Genomic DNA, 18,651 nt, shown 5'->3' with positions numbered 1-18,651 from the left:
GACGTAAGGTTTGTTAAAACAAATACATACCACGAGTCCAGGAGGACCAGGAGGACCTGTCCGCCCTGGTCTGCCTGGCAGCCCAGGAATGCCGTCCTTCCCAGGTAGACCCTAAACACATGGAAAGTAACAGCATGCAGATTATGGCCCCAGACCTGCAACTCCAAAAAGTATCATGCAGCATTAGCTTTGTGTAGCACCTGAGGGAACCTCCAGTTGCCAGCACGTGCGCACACACACATCAGTTCCATTTTGCACCTTTTTCCAAGCCAGCATTGAGGAGGAGATATCAAAACACCAACATAAATCTGAAGATCTAGATCTCTTCCTCAGTTCTAGTAATTGGATCCAGTGGGAGGTGCTCCTGCCCATGGCAGGGCAGTGGAACTAGACGACCTTAAAGGCCCCTTCCAACCCAAACCATTCTATCATTCTGTAATTTAGTTGCATATTAATTAACCGAGTAGATGCTTCATATTGGTAGACTCACCCTCTCTCCTTTTTCTCCCTTTGTAGAAAAGCTGAATGGGTCATTGCGTCCATGAGCTGATGAGCCCCTGAAGCTCTTGAAAGGAAAAGGAAAATGGTACAAATGATCAGGAAATTATTATCCACGAAAGGACAACAAATAAACTCATATCAGAGTGACCATAAAACATAGTCTGGCACAGTTGGCTGTGTTGACAAAAGAAAGAAGAATTGTTGACCACCCAGGAGACCTGTTCATAAGTTTAGATTACTTTAAGTCCCTTGAAGGTCATGCATTAGGACCCAAGGGAATGGTAGGAAGATGTATAGAACCGAAGTGAATGGCAGGAAGATGTGCCGGGGAGGTTTAGCTTAGATATTAGGAAAAAGTTCTTCATCCAGAGGGTGGTGGAACACTGGAATACCACCCCAAGGGAGCAGTCATGGCACCAAGTCTGAAAATGTTCAAGAAGCATTTGGACCATGCACTGCGACACATTTTGGAGTTGTCCTATGCAGGGACAGGCGTTGGACTTGATGATCCTTATGGGTCCCCTCCAACTCAGGTCATTCGGTGCGATTCTGTGATTCTATTTATTTTGTCTCCAGTTTGCACTGAAATTGGGAGAACAGCATGGAGAACACAGAGTTGTGTGAGAACAAAATGCAGTCGGGGAACATATCGATGCCTGAAGAAGCATTGGCCTATGTCACAACTACAATTCAGGTCTTCTTTTTGGTTCAGAGAGACACTAAATAATCTTGGTTACATATCTGCCATACTTCAGGGAAGCATCAATGCAATTGGCCAATTGGTTGGACTCGATCTTAAGGGTCTTTTCCAATCTAAATATTCTATGATTCTGTGATTCTAATTCTTACGTTTAAACACCAGGGTCCACAAGTCTCCTCTTCTTTTTGGCTGTGTTGTTCAGCTGATGATGGAGCAGGGATGTGTGGCTTGCTCTCTGTGTCATTAAATGGCAACTGCTTGTCAGCTTCATGTCTGGTGACCTACAGCACAGAGTTTGGTTTAGCTTAGTGATCCTCCAGGTTTTGAGGCCAGAAGTCAAAACCCACCCCTCAACAGGACTCGAGAAGACACTGTGCTTTAGTATCACCAACCCTTTCATTGAAACAGCCATAAAATGTCACTGTTGTAGAGGGTCTGCAGATGAGCTCACATTCAAGTGCTTTCCCTGGCAGGGACCCTATGGAACAAAACTTTCAAAGTTGTATTCTGGCTTCCCCATTTCCAATCCTTTGATTTCAAAGATTTTGTTCCTTATCTCTAGATAGGACAAGGGGGAATGAGTATAAACTGGAGAGGGGCAGATTTAGACTAGACATTAGGACGAATTTCTTCACCATGGGAGTGGTGAGACACAGGAAGAAGATGCCCAGGGAAGTTGTGGCCGCCCCATCCCTGGAGGTGTTCAAGGCCAGGTTGGATGGGGCCTTGGGCAGTCTGATCCAGTGGGATGTCCCTGCCCATGGCAGGAAGGTTGGAATGATGATCTTTATGGTCCCTTCCAACCCTAACTATTCTATGATCCTATGATTCTATGATTCTAGAGTTGGACAGTCAGGTCAGGATTGGACCCAGTGTCTTAAATCTGTTCCAATTTTGCTTTGGAACTTGGCTCGGGGATGATTGCCCTTGGGGATGACCTGCACCGAGTAAGCTGGTTTGTATTCATAGAATCATAGAATAGTTCCGGTTGGGAGGGACCTTAAATACCATCTAATTCAACCCCCTCCCGCCATGGGCAGGGACATCCCTCTACATCTGGCTGCCCAACGCCCCATCCAACCTGGCCTTGAACACCTCCAGGGAAGCGTTCAAAGGTATTCAAAGGTATTCAAAGGTATTCAAAGTATTCAAAGCTCCATGAAGCAGCTCACCTCCACAGATGGGAGCTGGTCTCCTGAAGGCTGAGGGTCAGAACAAATGACTTCTATCAGCTCTTGGAGAATCTGGGGAAAGTCATCGAATGTGCTGACGTAGAAAACATTCTGCAGGTTCTGTTGCATCAAGATGCTATTGAGCTCAATGGGGTCAGCTCCTGCAACACCCACAGCAATGACACGGATCCCTGAAACACATCACTCAGTCAACGGAAGCAAAAAAGTTTGAGATCAGAGTTTCCAAACCCCTCAACACAATCTTCCTGTTAATAACTTCTAGGATTAGGTATTCCAATACCCAGGAAAGCACTCACCTGGAGCAGCATGAATGAGTTATAGCAAACCAAGGCACTCAAGCTAGGAACAGAAAGACTGAAGGATAATGGAGTGAAGAAAGCCAACACCACACTTAAAGCACACACATGACCATTTACCACCTTCAACCTCCTGGAAATCCATGGCCTCAGAGGGAAATGCAACAGGGCCACACTTACCCAAAGCATGGAGTACTCTGGCTGGTAGCAACACGTCATCCTGGGATCTCCCATCAGTCATGAGCACCAGCACATGAGGGAAATCTGGCCTCATCCCTCTTAAGGACTGAAACACCTCCTTTAGCATGTAGGCAATAGCGCGACCTAGGCAAACACGGAGACAGGTGATGTAAATCTGCCTGTTAGGTCTGCAGGTAGGGACCAGGGTTGTCCTTCCATGGACGGAGATAAAAGGACATTCAGTGTGGCTCCATAAATGGGTAGCAGCTCCTAGCATAGACAAGCATATTTTGAGGGAAGACAGCAGTAAACCAGGTTGGCAAGGATGGTTCAGGCTGAATTCAGCAGATAGTTTTAGAAAGGAGAAAAAAAAATACATTTAGGAGATTTGAAGCATTTTTCTTGCATTTTAGAACAACCACCCCACCCTTACCCCTGAAATCCCATATCCATCTTTCTTTGGGAAGACAAGGAAAATTTCACAAAGAACTCTTCCCAAACTGAAATGGTTAAGAAACCCCAAAACAGTCTGGAAAGATCATAGAATGGGTTGGGTTGGAAGGGACCTTAAAGATCATCCAGTTCCAATCCCCCTGCCATGGGCAGGGACACCTCCCACTGGACCAGGCTGATCAAGGCCCTGTCCAACATGGCCTTGAAAATGTCCAGGGATGGGGCAGCCACAACTTCCCTGAGCAACCTGAGCCAGTGCCTCACCACTCTCATTGGGAAGAATTTCTTCCTGATATCTAATCTAACTCTTTCCTCTTCCCATTTAAAGCCATTCCTCATCATCCTGTCACTCCAGGCCCTTGTAAAAAGTCCCTCCTTTCTTGTAGCCCCTTCAGGTACCGGAAGGCCAGTTTAAGGCCTCCCCAGAGCCTTCTCTTCTCCAGACTGAACAACTCCAACTCTCTCAGCCTCCCCTCATATGGGAGGTGCTCCAGCCCTCGGAACATCTTTGTGGCCTCCTCTGGACATGTTCCAACAATTCCATATGCTTCCTTTGTTGGGGATTCCAGACCTGGACACAGGACTTCAGGTGGGGTCTTGGGAGAGCAAGAGAAAATTCCTATGATGGGTAAAATGTTTCCATTGACAAAACCTCCATAAAAAGAAGAAGCAGAGGCAAAGTTACCTAAGAACTTGTAATTGGAGAAGTTTCTCACCTGCTTTCCCTAATCGGTCCTATTGAAATTCTTGTAGTTGGATTAGCCCTATTTTTTTGTGTTCCTGGTGAATACCACTGAGATATATATCTTCAATTAACGTAGATGGGTCTGCTGAGGCTTGCCTTTAAGTTGACTGATGACAAGACATTAATTGGGCCATTTGAAATAGGTAAAGTTAGTCTTAACTACCTTCAATTCAATATTACTCTTCGTGTGCCCTTAACGAACCAAGTATACTCTACTGTCCAGCTGGGAATGAGTAGGTGGAAAGTATTGTCTGTCTCTCAGCTTTTTAACCACATAGGACAGAAGTGTCTGAACTTCAGCGACATTGAGCTAATGAGGAGCTGTGCTGTTTGACAACAGAGAGGAACAAAGGACAGTTTGTGATGACACACCTTGAAAATAGGACAGGGCACATTGTTTTATTGGTAGGGTAACAAGACATAAACTCTCGGAATTTGCTGATTAAAATGTGCATGCAGTGGGCAATAAGGACGCTTCAGCATCAACTGGTCTTATGTAATGTTTTCAGGCTGTTCCTCCAAGCCAGGTATAAAAAATTCCATCAAGTGCAGGCAAGGTTATAAATAACAAAGAGAAAACCATGGTTAAACTAGGACACAGACAACAGACACAAGGCTAGTTGGAAAGACCATCCTTGTAAATAAAACTAAATTCATAGAATCAGTAAGGTTGGAAAAGACCTCTAAGCTCATCCAGTCTCACCATCAGCCCAACATCACCATGCCCACTAAACTATGTAACAAAGTGCCACATCTACATGGTTTTTGAACATCTTCAGGGATGGAGACTCCAGTACTTCCCTGGGCAGCCTCTTCCAGTGATTTACTGCTCTTTCAGTAAAGAAAATTCTTTTAACATCCAGTCTAAACTTCCCCTGGTGCAACTTGAGGACATTTCCCCTCATCCTATCCCTTGTAACTTGGGAAAAGAGACCAGAACCCACCTTGCTCTTTCAGGTAATTCTAGAGAGAGCAATGAGGTTTCTCCTCAACCTCCTCTTCTCTAGGCTAAACAATCCCAGTTCCCTCAGCCACTCCTCATAAGACTTGAAATCCAATCCTCTGTTCTCAAATTTTAAAGAACCGTGGGCCATAACTTTCTAGCCCTGGGTTCAAAACACTCAAACAAACACTTTCCCTGGCCTTCAGCCTCTGTCTTGGGTGAGAAGGTCTATCGCATGAGTGCAGCTTACCCATACGCACCTGTTTTAGTGTTGCCTCCAGCATAGCTCAGTTCTTTGATAGCTTTCAGGACACTGTTGCGATCACGGTGATGGCTGAAGTAGAAGGCTGCCCTGGGCTCTTCACTGTATTGAGCAACAGCAACCTGTTAAAGAAAAGAGGGTTGAAGAATGTGAAGGGCTCAGGCACACAGCAAATATGCCATCACTCAATAAACTGCCTTAAGTTAGACAATACAATTAGTTGTGGTGCAACAGGAGTGGAAAGAGATGGTGTTTCCTGCAGACTGAAACCAAGGAAGAAAATGGCTGTCAGGTTGGCAGGCACACAGAGAACAATCCATATGCTTAAGGATTATAGAATCGCTAGGTTGGAAAGACCTTTGAGATCATCAACTCTAACCGTACCTGTACACTTCTAACCAGATCCCTCCATCTGCCTGTCTTTTAAACACCTCCAGGGATGGGGACTCAACCACCTCCCCGAGCAGCTTCTGCCAGTGCCTGAGAACCCTTTCGGTGAAGTTATTTTTCCTGATGTCCAATCTCAACCTGCCCTGGTGCAGCTTGAGGCCATTTCCTCTCACCCTATTGCCTGTCACTTGGGAGAAGAGACCCATCTCACTACAACCTCCTTTCAGGGACATGTAGCCAGTGATGATGCCTCCCCTCAGACTTCTCTTCTCCAGGCTAAGCAAGCCCAGTTCCCTCAGCTGCTCTCCATAAGACTTGTTCTCCAGCCCCTTCCGCAGCTCCGTTTCCTTCTCTGGACAAGCTCCAGGACCTCACTGACTTTCTTGTAGTGAGGGGCCTAAAACTGAGCCCAGGATTTGAGGTGTAACCTCACCAATGCTGAATGGGCAAGGTACTATTTCAGACTCTCTAGGACATCAGAGATTTCTATGCAGGCTGGTGGATACAGCACAGGACTGATGGGAGACTGTTGCACCTAAGGTAGTTCACAGCTGCCTTGGGAGCATCTCAGACTGCAGCATCTCCCACAGGAACACCCCTCCCTCCCGATTTAAACCCTTGTTGACTGAAAAAGGAGTTCATACTACAGCCACCTAAATCAAAAAGTCTTAACTTCCCCATAATTATTTTTAACCCAGTGTAACTTCACCACATACCTAAACCTCCAAGACTACCTGCAAGCAAAGAGTGCAAGAAGCTCCTCAGTTTCTGATCCACTGAGGGTAGGCAATATATGTCTCACTTTCAAAAAGCTATCTCAAATACTACGTTAATTAAACACAAATGACCCATAAGAAATTATCTACTGTGTCTTCCCATTGGCCTTGCTGAGTTGTAATTTAATGCTGTAGGCTTCACTTGCCCTTAGAATCACAGAATCATAGAATCACCAGGTTGGAAAAGACCTCTGGGATCATAAAGTCCAACCATTCCTATCTGCCACTAAACCATGGCCCTGAGAACCTCGTCTACCCGTCTTGTAAATACCTCCAGGGATGGGGACTCCACCACCTACCTGGGCAGCCTCTGCCCGGGCCCCAAGACCCTTTCTGTGAAAAATGTTTTCCTGTATCCAGGCTGAACCTCCCCTTGCGCAGCTTGAGGCCATTCCCCCTTGTCCTATCCCCTGTCACTTGGAAGAAGAGCCCAGCACCCACCTCTCTACAACATCCTTTCAGGTAGTTGTAGAGAGCAACAAGGTCTCCCCTTAGCCTCCTCTTCTCCAGGCTAAACAACCCCAGCTCTCAGCCACTCATCGTAAGACTTGTTCTCCAGCCCCCTCACCAGCTTCGTTGCCCTTCTCTGGACACGCTCCAGAGCCTCAACATCCTTCTTGGAGCGCGGGGACCAGAACTGAACCCAGGATTTGAGGTGCAGTCTCACCAGTGCTGAGTACAGAGGGAGAATAACCTCCCTGGACCTGCTGGTCACACCGGTTTTGATACAAGCCAAGATACCTTTGGCCTTCTTGGCCACCTGAGCACACTACTGACTCATGTTCAGATGGCTGTCAACCAAGACCCTCAGGTCCTTCACAGAATCACAGAATCACACGGTTGGAAAGGACCCATTGGATCATCGAGTCCAACCATTCCTAACACTCCCTAAACCATGTCCCTAAGCACTTCATCCACTTCTCCTCTGCTCAGCTTTCTAGCCATTCTTCCCCTAGTCTGTAGCACTGTAGAACACCTTAAGAACACCTTGAAACTGATATACCTTGAGGTGTTTCACAGCATGTCCTTGGGGTCTGGTCCTCTGCTTGTCTAGAGGATGCAGATGCTGGCATGTTCTGCATCTCCTGTCTGGGACCCCATCTCTAACCATTAGCAGTTTGGAAGTGGGCAAAAACATGTTCCAAGAGTGGGCCATGCATGTGACTTTCCTGGGCTCCATAACCCAGACAGCATTTTAGTAGGTCTGGAATTTAATTTAGTCCAGATTCAGACTTGGAAAAATAACCAAGAAATGGAAATAAATCCAAATAAGTAAAATGACATTTAGAAGACATAGTCACATCTTTGTCGGACACATACATGTAAGGGCAGAGCATTAGCCTTTCTGATCAACAACATGTGAGTGAGCAGAGTGTTCTTGCAGAGGTGAACAAAAGGCAAACACTTGGAAGGAAAACACCTTTAGGAAATAGAATAATGAAATCTTGCCTGAGTTCCTTCAGGCCCAATCTTAGGGAAATAGGAAACGATCCAGAAGAGGAAATCCTTCACTTTATTGAAATTACTCTGGCCAATACTTGAGGACTCGTCCACCAGGAACCCAATGTCGGCTTTGAACTTGCCACAGACTGCAGAGGGAAGAGAGGATCTCCGTAAGCTGTGAGGGTCCTGGAGCAGAAGCATGTTTCATAGAAGCATAGAACTGTTTGGGTTGGAAGGGACCCTAAGATCATCCAGTTCCAACCCTCCTGCCATGGACAGGGACACCTTCCACTGGATCAGGTTGTTCAAGGCCCCATCCAACCTGGTCTTGAACACCTCCAGGGATGGGGCAGCCACCACTTTTCTGGGCAAACCGTGCCAGTGCCTCACCACCCTCACAGAAAAAATATTTCTTTCTAAAATCTAATCTTAATCTCCCCTCTTTCATCCTAAAATCCGTCCTGTCCTCCGTCCCCCTCCACCACCACCACTGCTCATCCTGTCTCTGCACTCCCTGATAAAGAGCTCCTCCCCAGCTTTCCTGTAGTCCCCCTGGAACCTTTTCTTCTGCAGGCTGAACAACCCCAACTCTCTCAGCCTGTTTGTATCAGAGCAACAAAATAAACCCAAGCACAAATACCTCTTGTGATGTCAAGTGCCAATGAGTGAGAAGGAGGCACCTTCACCCCACAGGGTGGTGCTGAGAACTTCACTGCTTTTTATGAGATTTATGTCTTCCCTTTCCCTGACATTGTCCACTCCCACTGCTCCATGAATAAAGTCTAGTTTTGGCTCCTGAGATCACGGAAGACCATGATCCCTGGTGGTTTCGACCTACTGATACGTGGTCATCAGATCACACACAGATACGCACTCACTTGGCCCAGGGAGAGTTGTGTGTTGTGCAGACTCTGCAGTGGTCGATCGTGGAGTCTCTGGTGTTGGTGGTAGCTTTGTGGTGGTTGCCAGAGGAAGTGGAGTGGTCCCCACATTGCTAGGAGATACGGATGGGGATCTCATCGTATCCAATCCTGTAGAAGTCACTGGTGCAACTGGCTCAGGTGAATCTATGTGAGGTCCCACTGTAAGAGGCAAAGAAAAAGGTGCTTATTGAACTGCTTTTAGTTATGATGCCACTATCTAGCAAAGCATCAGAAGGGTAGAGAAGCCAAGAAATTAGCCTCGGTGGCAGCTGCCTAGGTGAAAATGAAAAAGAAGACTCCAGCCTTCATACCTGTTTGCCCAAGAAATGTTGTCTCTGGTCCCTCCGTGTCTCCAAAGACTGGTCTTATAGAAAACAAATACTTTTTTTTGGACCTCAGTCCTGTCACTCGATATGATCTAGAAGCTGCTGGTAACATTTCCTGGGAAACATCAGTAGCTGTGCAAAAGGAAGAAAAATGCATTGACTGGAAGCCAGAGAAACGCAAAATAAATCCCATGGCCAAAGCATCCCATTTTCTAGTGACACCATCTTTGGCAAACAGGAGCTTGCGGACAAGATGAGTCCATGGCTTCAGAGCAGAGGCTCTTAGTAAGATGCGTTTGCAAACTGCCTTGGTCAGGTCCTAAGCCAGCTGAAATAAGGTTGTTTGTGTCTGATAAGGGACTTCTTGAGTACATGGACAGGGAAAGAAAGTAGGAATATGTACAAGTGTTTAGAGAGGCAACATGTGCCTGTGCCTCACCACCTTCATAAAAAAAAAATTCTTCCTAATACCTAAACCAAATCTCCCCTCTTTCAGATTAAAATAATTCCCCCTTGTCCTACCCCTGCACTTCCTGGCTAAGAGCCTCTCCCCAGCTTTCCTGTAGACCCTTCAGGTACTGGAAGGCTGCTCTGCTCTTCTCTTCTCAGAGCCTTCTCTTCTCCAGGTTGAACAACGCCAACTCTCTCAGCCTGTCCTTCTATGGGAGGTGCTCCAGCCCTCTGACTATCTTTGTGATTTCCTCTGGGCTCGCTCCAACGGCTCCAAGTCCTTCCTGTGCTGAGGACTCCAGAACTGAACGCAGGACTCCAGATGGGGTCTCACAAGAGCAGAGCAGAGGCACAGAATCCCCTCCCTTGCCCTTCTGGTCCCACTGCTTTGGATACAGCCCAGGATGTGGTTGGCTTTCTTGGCTGTGAGCACACACTGCTGGCTCACATTGAACATCTCATCTATCAACAACCCCAAGTCCTTCTCAGGGCCGCTCTCAATCCATTCCCTGCCCAGCTGCAGTTTTGCTTGTGATTGCCCTGACCCAGGTGCAGGAATTTTTCATTCTGAAAGAGAATTTTCCCTTTAAAATAAATTTAAAAGCTCATTTGCTATGGAAATAAATTGAACTGGTGTAAATAATCTGTTTCATTATCACTAAATGTTCTCAATTACTCCCCCAAAAAGTTTTGGAAGGAAGGTTTGCTCCTTTAAAACAAACAACCCCTCTTGCAGTTTGAATCAAACTCTTCTACCCATTCTCTCCTTCTGAGTAGGCAAGTCAAAATAACAACACTTGGGTTAGATGCCATCCTACCTTGTCTGAAGAGATTGACTGTATGAAACACAAGCTGACAGCACTGATGAAGTACATATTTATGGCGATCTACCACCAACCCTGCCTGCCTAGACCCTCAAACAGGCAAGTTCATCTACTTTTCCATTTGCAGCTATGCCATCGTGTAGCACTAAAACACTTCGCCCCACTCGATGGGGCTTTTACATAATGAGAAACAGTGTATGGTTACCATACATGATCTGGGATGGGAAGATGACTTTGCAGGTGGATTGAGGTAGGAGGCACCTGGATCATACCCAGGCAGGGATGCCCAGCACAAGACTGGCAAGCACGTGTAGGAAGAAGTCTGCAACCTTTGGAGAAGGAAGATGGCCTTTCCTGGGGACAATTTTCTATGAAGGATGAATCACAGAATAGTTTGGGTTGGAAGGGACCTTAAGGATCATGCAGTTCCAATCGCCCCTCTGCCATGGGCAGGGAAAAGAAGCCAATGTTTTGCAAAGGACAAGAGACTGTGAGGCTCAAGGTGCAAATGCAAGATGAAACAAGCTTCTATTAGTTAAGCGGAGAAGAAAACCATGACTTTGGTGCTCCAAGAACAGTCAAGAGAAGGTTGAAAGAAGAGAGAAGAGGGATGAACTTAGAAGCAGAGAATACTTTGGGCTGGAAGGGGTCTTTACAGGTCATCTAGTCCCTGCAGGAGCAGGGAAATCTTTAACTTGATCGGGTTGCTCAGCCCCCAAACCAACCTGACCTGGAATGTTTCTGGGGATGGGGCCTGCACTACCTCCCCAGGCAACCTGTGCCAGTGTTTCACCAAGTTCTCCAAGGTCCTTCCTGTCACATAGGAAGGAAAGACTGGCTGTGGATGGAGCCCTGTTGACATACATGGGTTTGGTGCAACACCAGACAGAGAAGGTCTACAGCTGGGATGACCTCAAGGTGTGTAGAGGGGGATCCAATCTTTTACAGGGCAGGCTGGCTAGAGTCAGTCTGCTGGGAGGAAGGCATTAAATGACCTTAAAGGAGGGCAAGGGAAATGGGTAATGAACGAGTACTCATTTAGAAGAAATCAAGTTGCAGAGAAGAAAATTTATCAAGGCATGAAGAGACAAAAATAAGGTCAAAATTCTTAATTGCTTTTATACAGCAAAGTTGGCAGCCGGGATAATTAAACAAGAGAAACTGGAATTACTCACAAGTGAAATTTGATCTCGTTGGTACTACTGAAATGTGGTGGCAAGATCCATCTGATTGGAATGTGAAATCAATAGCTATAAACCTATTTCAGAAGGATCGATTGAGCGAGGGCACAGGGGGGCTGTCAGACATGGCATTATCCATTTCTGAGCTCCTGACAACTCTGAAACCAATGATTTTTGAGTACTTATGGATCGATATTTTAACAGTGTGGCACAGTAGGGGAACAGTTGCATTAGATCACTTAAATCACCCTAGAGAACCAAACGTTCAGTCCCCTAATCACTTAGCATAACATGTAGAGCAAAAAAAGTGATGCTACCACAGGAGACTTCATCCTGAGTGACACACACTGCGAGTCTTAAGCTGCCAATACCAAAAACGTCCTTGGATTTAAAAAAAATTAAAGCTGATGATCTGGTAACTCAAAAAGCACTGCAGGGAGCACAGGGGAATTGTGTCAGATCCGTTTTCTTTATCGACTTGTGAAGATGAACTGATCCCTGGCAAGAAAAAGGTAGTGGCTGAAGCAACAATGACAGGAAAGTTGCTATATTCAATGAGGTTTAAGGCCATTGCAGGGAAAAAGAATATAGTTGGTGCTTTAAAAGGGCAGACCCCATAAGGCCAAATTAATTGGAAAAGGAAATACACACTAGAAAGGGTGAGTGAGTATTAAGAAAGTTTTAAAAGCTATTTACTATGTAGCAAGGCTTTTAAACAAGAATTAAGGTTGGGTGGATGACAAAACCAACCTTTTTTAGGTTCACTGCAACCGTTCCTGATGGGCAGGTAATGACTCTAGAAGAAGTGACACTGATGGACCTGGACAAGCAAGCCTGCGAGAACCTCATGAAGTTCAGCAAGGCCAAGTGCAAGGTCATAAACCTGGGTTGGGGCAATTCCAAGCACAAATACAGGTTGGGCAGAGAATGGATTGAAAAGGTCTTGGTGGTACTGACAGATGAGAAATTCAACACGAGCTGGCAATGTGCACTTGCAGCCCAGAAGGCCAACCGTATCATGGGCTCCATCCAAAGCAGTGGGAACAGCAGGGTGAGGGAGAGAATTCTGTCTCTATTCTGCTCTGTGAGACCCCACCTGGAGTCCTGCATTCAGTTCTGGAGTCCTCAGAAGAGAAAGGACATGGATCTGTTAGAGCGAGTCCATAAAGTTCTGGATCTGTTAGAGGAGACCACAAAGCTGATCAGAGGGATGAAGCATATTCCACCCAAGGACAGGCTGAGAGAGTTGTTCAGTCTGAAAAAGAGAATGCTCCAGGGAGAACTTAGAGCAGCTTCCAGTACGGAAAGGAGCACCAGAAAAGCTGGGGAGGGGCTCTTAATCACAGAATGCAGGTATAGGTTGGGGGGCAGAAAGGTTTTAAGCTGAAAGAGGGGAGATTTAGATGAGATCTTAGGAAGAAACCTTTTCCTGTGAGGGTGGTGAGACACTGGCACAGGTTGCCCAGAGAAGTCATGGATGCCCTATCCCTGGAGGTGTTCAAAGCCAGGCTGGATGGAGCTTTGAGCAACACGATCCAGTACAAGGTGTTCCTGCACGTGGCAGGGGTAGAGGGTGATGATGCATGATCTTTATGGTCCCTTTCAATCCAAACCATTCTATGATTCTACAATAATGTCCTTCAGGAGGCTCTTTTTCTAAGCAATTTTCGCACCTCCTTTTTCTTCCCCTAAGGACTTCTCAGTGGTCAAAGAGGTCATCTCGTGAGCTTTCTCAGTGGCCCAGCTTCCACATTTTCCCCCTCTTTTTCACCCAAATGAAGAAGCTGAGATGAAGGAGCATGATGTATGGAAGTTCCCAGAGTCAGCCCACTGTTCTCCTGCTAAACAGGCTCTAGAAGGGTCTAAAGGAAGAACAGTGTTGGTGTCATCAGTGACAGCATCATTTACATCAGCTCAAATTGGGCAGCACTTGGAGACACAAGTCATGACACTTGAAGGAAACAGCAGGCAATAAAGGCTGCTCAAAGCCCCTTGGGTGACAGGGTGGCTCACAGAGGAGGAGATGAAATTACAAGGCATCGTTCATTCCCCCAACAGAAGAACATTACCTGAGGACAAGTGCCATGTTAACAGGTAAGTGGATGCCCCAGGAACAGTCATCCAAGTCAACAAAATGCTGGTCTCCGCAGCCTCCTGCACTGTGAACTCAGTCACTTTGGGTAAATCCACTGTTAGAGAAGAAAGAGACAAAGCTTAGGGTGGGACAAGCTACCACTGCGAGTTTGCCCGAGCTGAAAGGAAGTTGATGCTTCCTTTGAGAGGCTTAAGACATAGCCCCACTGAAATTAAAGGCCAAATGTCCAGACAGAAATGATGAGCATGAAGCACAGCTCCGCTACACGTGTCCACAGCTCCAACTGCTGGTGAATCTCTCAGATGATATCTACCCCAGGGAGCAAATATGTGTGTGCCAGGAAACACATCTTAGCCCTCAAACAGCTTTGAAGACCTCCTGCCTCCTTAAAGACCATGTTCCTGGTGAGAAGAAGGAGTCCCTGCAGCACTTTAGGGCTTTTCCAGAAAGCTGAATTAGATCAATCAGATCCTCAGCTGGTGGGAATTGGTGGACTTTTAGCAAACAAGTGTTGGCAGATCTTCAGCCTGGCCTGCTGGGTGTTTCTCTAAAATGATTGTGAAATTTGACCTGTTGAGATGAGCAATAAAATTATTGCCTTCTCACTTGTGGCAGATGCTAGTGCTCCCTGAGAGCGCAGTGCCGGCTCCACACTTCCTGATCTCCAAACCTCTCTATTCTGTAGCATCTGGGCCTCTCATTACAAGAAAGATACTGAGGTGCTGGAGTGTGTCCAGGGAAGAGCAATGAAGCTGGTGAAGGGGCTGGAGAACAAGTCTTACGAGGAGCGGCTGAGGGACCCGGGTTCTTTAGCCTGGGGAAGAGAAGACTGAGGGGAGACATCAACACTGGCTACAACTCCCTGAAAAGAGGTTGTAGCAAGGTGGATGTTGGCCTCTCCTCGCAAGCGACAGGTGATAGGATGAGAGAGAATGGCCTCAAGTTGTGCCAGGGCAGGTTCAGGTTGGACATTAGGAAAAATTTCTCCACCAAAAGGGTTCTCAGGCACTGGCAGAAGCTGCTCAGGGAGGTGGTTGAGTCCCCATCCCTGGAGGTGTTTAAAAAGACACATTAGGAATCTGTTTTAGTAATGGATGGGTAAGCTTGGGCTTGATGATCTCAAAGGTCTTTTCCAGCCTAGTCATCCCATGATCAATCAAGTTCTACGATGCCACAGCGTCATAAGCGGTGTTTGCCTTTACTGGAAACAGTCAAGATGTTGTAACCAAAGAGATAATTCCAAGATAATGTGACACAAAAATAGCTCCTCACAGTGATTATCGGGAAGAGAAGACAGGCAAAGCTCCAATGTTTCTCAGTAATAAGAAGAAAGTACTAATGCATGTTTTCTGGCATGCTTGCTGGTGGGACCAGAGTAGTAGTACGGTGTCTAATAGCTGGTAGTGATCTTTTTCCATTCTCACCTTCCATCATAGAATTGTTAAGGTTGGAAAAGATCTCTAAGATCATCAACTGTAAGCCCAACACTGTAGTGTCTTTTAAACCATGTCCCTATGCACCAATTCTACACGCTTTTTGAACCCCTCCAGGAATGGGGACTCCACCACTTCCCTGGGCAGCTTCTCCCAATGCTTCACCACTCCTTCAGTAAAGACATTTTTCTTAATACCCAATCTAAACCTCCCCTGGTGCACTTGAGGTCATAGAATCACAGAATCATAGAATAGTGTGGGTTGGAACGGACCTTAAAGATCACCTATTTCCACCCACCCTGCCATGGGCAGGGACATCCCACTAAATCAGGCTGCCCAAGGCCCCATCCAACCTGGCCTTGAACACCTCCAGGGATGGGGCAGCCACAACTTCCCTCGGCAAAGGGAAGAGCCCCTAGAAAGAGATTGCTCTTAGTGAAGATTCTGTTGCCCTCACCCAATGGTTCTGTACTCACAGGTTTTGGCTGTGAGGAGCATGGGGCTTCCTTCCTGTTCCCCAATGATTGCAGACAGGCGGATGGTGTAGGTGGTGCTCTCCTTCAGTTTGGGGATTGTGAAGGAGACTGTCTCTGCTGCAACCACCTGGGAGGTTTCCAAGCCACCTAGGAAAAGCCATGCAAAAAAAACCCCATGTTACATGGAAAGGGCACGGTAACTGCTATTAACAATTATTTTTACAGCAGTAAGTGAGATTCCTCTCACAGATCTTATGGGACCTCTCCAGGAAGGAGTGTCATGTACTTATTTTGCATATGGGGAAACCAAGGCATGGGCAGGTGAGAGATGGGGTCACAAAGGCATCACATACACTGCTGGTAGGGAACAGTTTCTCTGACTTCCCAAATCCCAACTATGCCTATATCCAACGGGTAATCTTCATTAGCAATTAAAACTAGGCTCAGTTACAGGCTTCAATCTGCTCCTGTAGACATTACAGCCCCCATCTACTCCAATCACAGTGGAAAAGGAATGAGTTGAGCCAAGCTCCTATTTTCTAAGGGTTCCTTGTGTTCTTTCCTTATAGCACACCTCACGAAGAGAGCAGGATGCTTACCATTGACTGGCACCCAGGATATCTTATAATGCGTTACTCCAGGAAGCCTCTTCCAAGACAGCTTCAAACTATTTACGCCAGCGTCAGTGATCCTCAGATCTTGAACAATCTGGGTGGGGTTGGGGTCTGCAGGAGATGCTGCAAAAAATTAACCAGGACGAGATATCTGAAATAACAGCCCAAGTTACGCAGTGTTCATGGCTCTGAGCTATGGCACTGAAGAAAGATTTGGGTATCATAGAATGCCGAGTTGGAAGGGACATCTAGGATCATCTGGTCCAACTATTTTAGGTGATACAGAGTTTAAATGAGATGGCGCAGCACCCTGTCAAGCTGAGCTTTAAAGGTGTCCAGTGTAGTTGATATTTATGAAATATCTGCTTTCCAGGCATTATCCAGGGATGCCAGGCTGCATTTCCTAATGAATCCACGGAGCGGAGCACTGTGCATTTAAGCTGAGAGATCTCACCCGCATTTTTTACTGCCTGCACTAAACTCTGGTGACACAACACAGGGACACGAGGAGGGGCCAAGAGAGGACAGAGCACCTAGATGCATCTTCAAACACTGTGGGTAACTGTGGTTTAGAAGAACTCATGTGAAAAAGACAGTGAAAGGACTCAGGATCCCAAGTTTTAAAGAGGCAGAGCCACAAATGAAGGAATGGCAAACCTCAAGACGGCATGCTGGTGCGTTGACCCTGAGTGGTGCCTGCAGAGAGGCTCCTACCTTCCCGAGATGGCTGTGGATAAATAAGACTGGGAGGCATGTTAATACGAGCAGGGCTGCCTACCTATACCAAACCTATTTATCATGCCAGAAGGATGTGCCATGCCCACTTCCACCCATGGGAATAGCCATGGATTCTTGCTAACAGGTATGAGGGCTACTTGCCTCACTCCACCATCAACGTTCAATGCACAGCACCATGAATCCAGCCTTCACTTCCCAGCGTTAAAAGGGTTCTTCCACCACACATACCTGTGTAGTGGGTCAAGGTCACCTCTGGCCCTTCGGTCTTGTTGAAGATGGCCCGGACACTGACTTTATACAGGGTATTGGGCAGTAAGTGGTCGATCCGGCAAGCCAACACCCTACTGGCCAGGTACTGAGTCTTGGCAACCTGTTTTTCTGTAAAAGAAGGGATACTTCAGAGCCTGCAACTCACCAGTGAGGTTGGTGGCATCTTCTGTAAAGGAAAGAGCGATTCCTTGCTTCAGAGCTTTGGGGATTACCTTCATAAAGATGAATACAAACAGGGATGGAGCCATGCCAATGGGTGCAGGGCAAGGACCATGTTTCGTGACTCTCTTTCCTACCTCAGGAAGTAGACCAGAAGTTTGGAAGAGTGGCTCCCATTGCTATAGCATTGGGCCTGTGTCAGGAATGAGCATGTTGCTCCCTTTCTCTGCTCACCTTTGCCTGCTCCCATGGGGCTCCAGGTGACTTTGAATTTGGTGGCAGCTGCCATGGCACTCCATGCCAGAGACAGGCTTGTACTAGTGTAGGAAGTCACCTTGAAATTGGAGACGTAGCCGAGAGGAGCTGCAAGGTGAAGACAACATTAGACTACTGCCCAGCAGGGCTCCTTGTTAACATAATGAGGCTAAAATTACATAAAAAGGGTGAAAATTGGTATCTATGCTTATCCTCAGTGTCTCACCATCCTCCTCTGGACAGACACTGGGTTGCACTGCTTGAAGTCTGGGTCACGTGTACATTCTACTTCTCTTAGCACCAAGTGGATTCTGTACTAGATCCAGGTGGGAGCATCTCTACAAACCCAGCACAGGGATTGAGGGAGTCATGCGATCCACAACCTGGTCCTCGCACACTGCCCAAATATCCACCCACAGCTCCTATGGATGCTGGACATCTGTGTTTGCCTGTGCCCAACCCTTCTTCACAAAGGTCAGCCCATTATTTCCATGTTATATTCCAAGGTTGCTAGTCAATTTCTGCCACTTATAAACCTCTCCAAGGACACATTTGGCACTGTGCAAACATCACCTCTGCTTTCTGACCACCACGTTCAGCACTGCTTCCTTCCCTCTGCAAGATGCAGCAACCTTGAATGTTGTGATGGAAGGACAAGCTCTGGCCATCAATTAGACCACTGTCTTTCCTTATTTTACACAAGGAATTTACATCTGCTGCCTCTTGCCTAGGCAACCTGACCTCCCAGCACAGCCCTTTGGAGTCCTTCCTTCTTTGAGGCAGCATTAGACTTCATGATGGTTAGACTTGATGATCTTAGAAGTCTTTTCCAACCTTAACGATTCTATGATTATAGGAATCTAGGGGATGGCCCTTCGCAGCAGGGACCACATTAGGATGTTCCTCTCCCATTTGTCTCCCTGTGGCTCCCTACAGGAGAGTTTACCCACGCTTTGTCTCTTTTCTAGATGGACTGTTTATTAGTGTTTCAGACTTTGGCCATTGGTCTGGATTTTGGGATGCCT

The 18,651-nt window shown here is 46.7% G+C and overlaps 1 protein-coding gene across 1 annotated transcript in view; it reads right to left on the bottom strand.

Annotated features, from left to right (window-relative positions):
- The window catches only part of LOC128852369 (collagen alpha-1(VII) chain-like), a 134,886-nt gene that overhangs the window by 81,147 nt on the left and 35,088 nt on the right, over positions 1-18,651 (bottom strand). Inside the window, 14 exon segments of the mRNA XM_054068800.1 lie at positions 31-111; positions 491-565; positions 1,351-1,482; positions 2,374-2,564; positions 2,871-3,014; positions 5,272-5,395; positions 7,889-8,028; positions 8,761-8,964; positions 9,117-9,263; positions 13,656-13,775; positions 15,591-15,737; positions 16,190-16,327; positions 17,171-17,320; positions 17,606-17,734. Coding sequence (XP_053924775.1) covers positions 31-111; positions 491-565; positions 1,351-1,482; positions 2,374-2,564; positions 2,871-3,014; positions 5,272-5,395; positions 7,889-8,028; positions 8,761-8,964; positions 9,117-9,263; positions 13,656-13,775; positions 15,591-15,737; positions 16,190-16,327; positions 17,171-17,320; positions 17,606-17,734 — 1,922 coding nt within the window.

Source organism: Cuculus canorus, chromosome 1, assembly GCF_017976375.1.
Source record: "Cuculus canorus isolate bCucCan1 chromosome 1, bCucCan1.pri, whole genome shotgun sequence".
NCBI lineage: Eukaryota > Metazoa > Chordata > Aves > Cuculiformes > Cuculidae > Cuculus > Cuculus canorus.
This window is presented reverse-complemented; position numbering and strand designations above follow the sequence as displayed.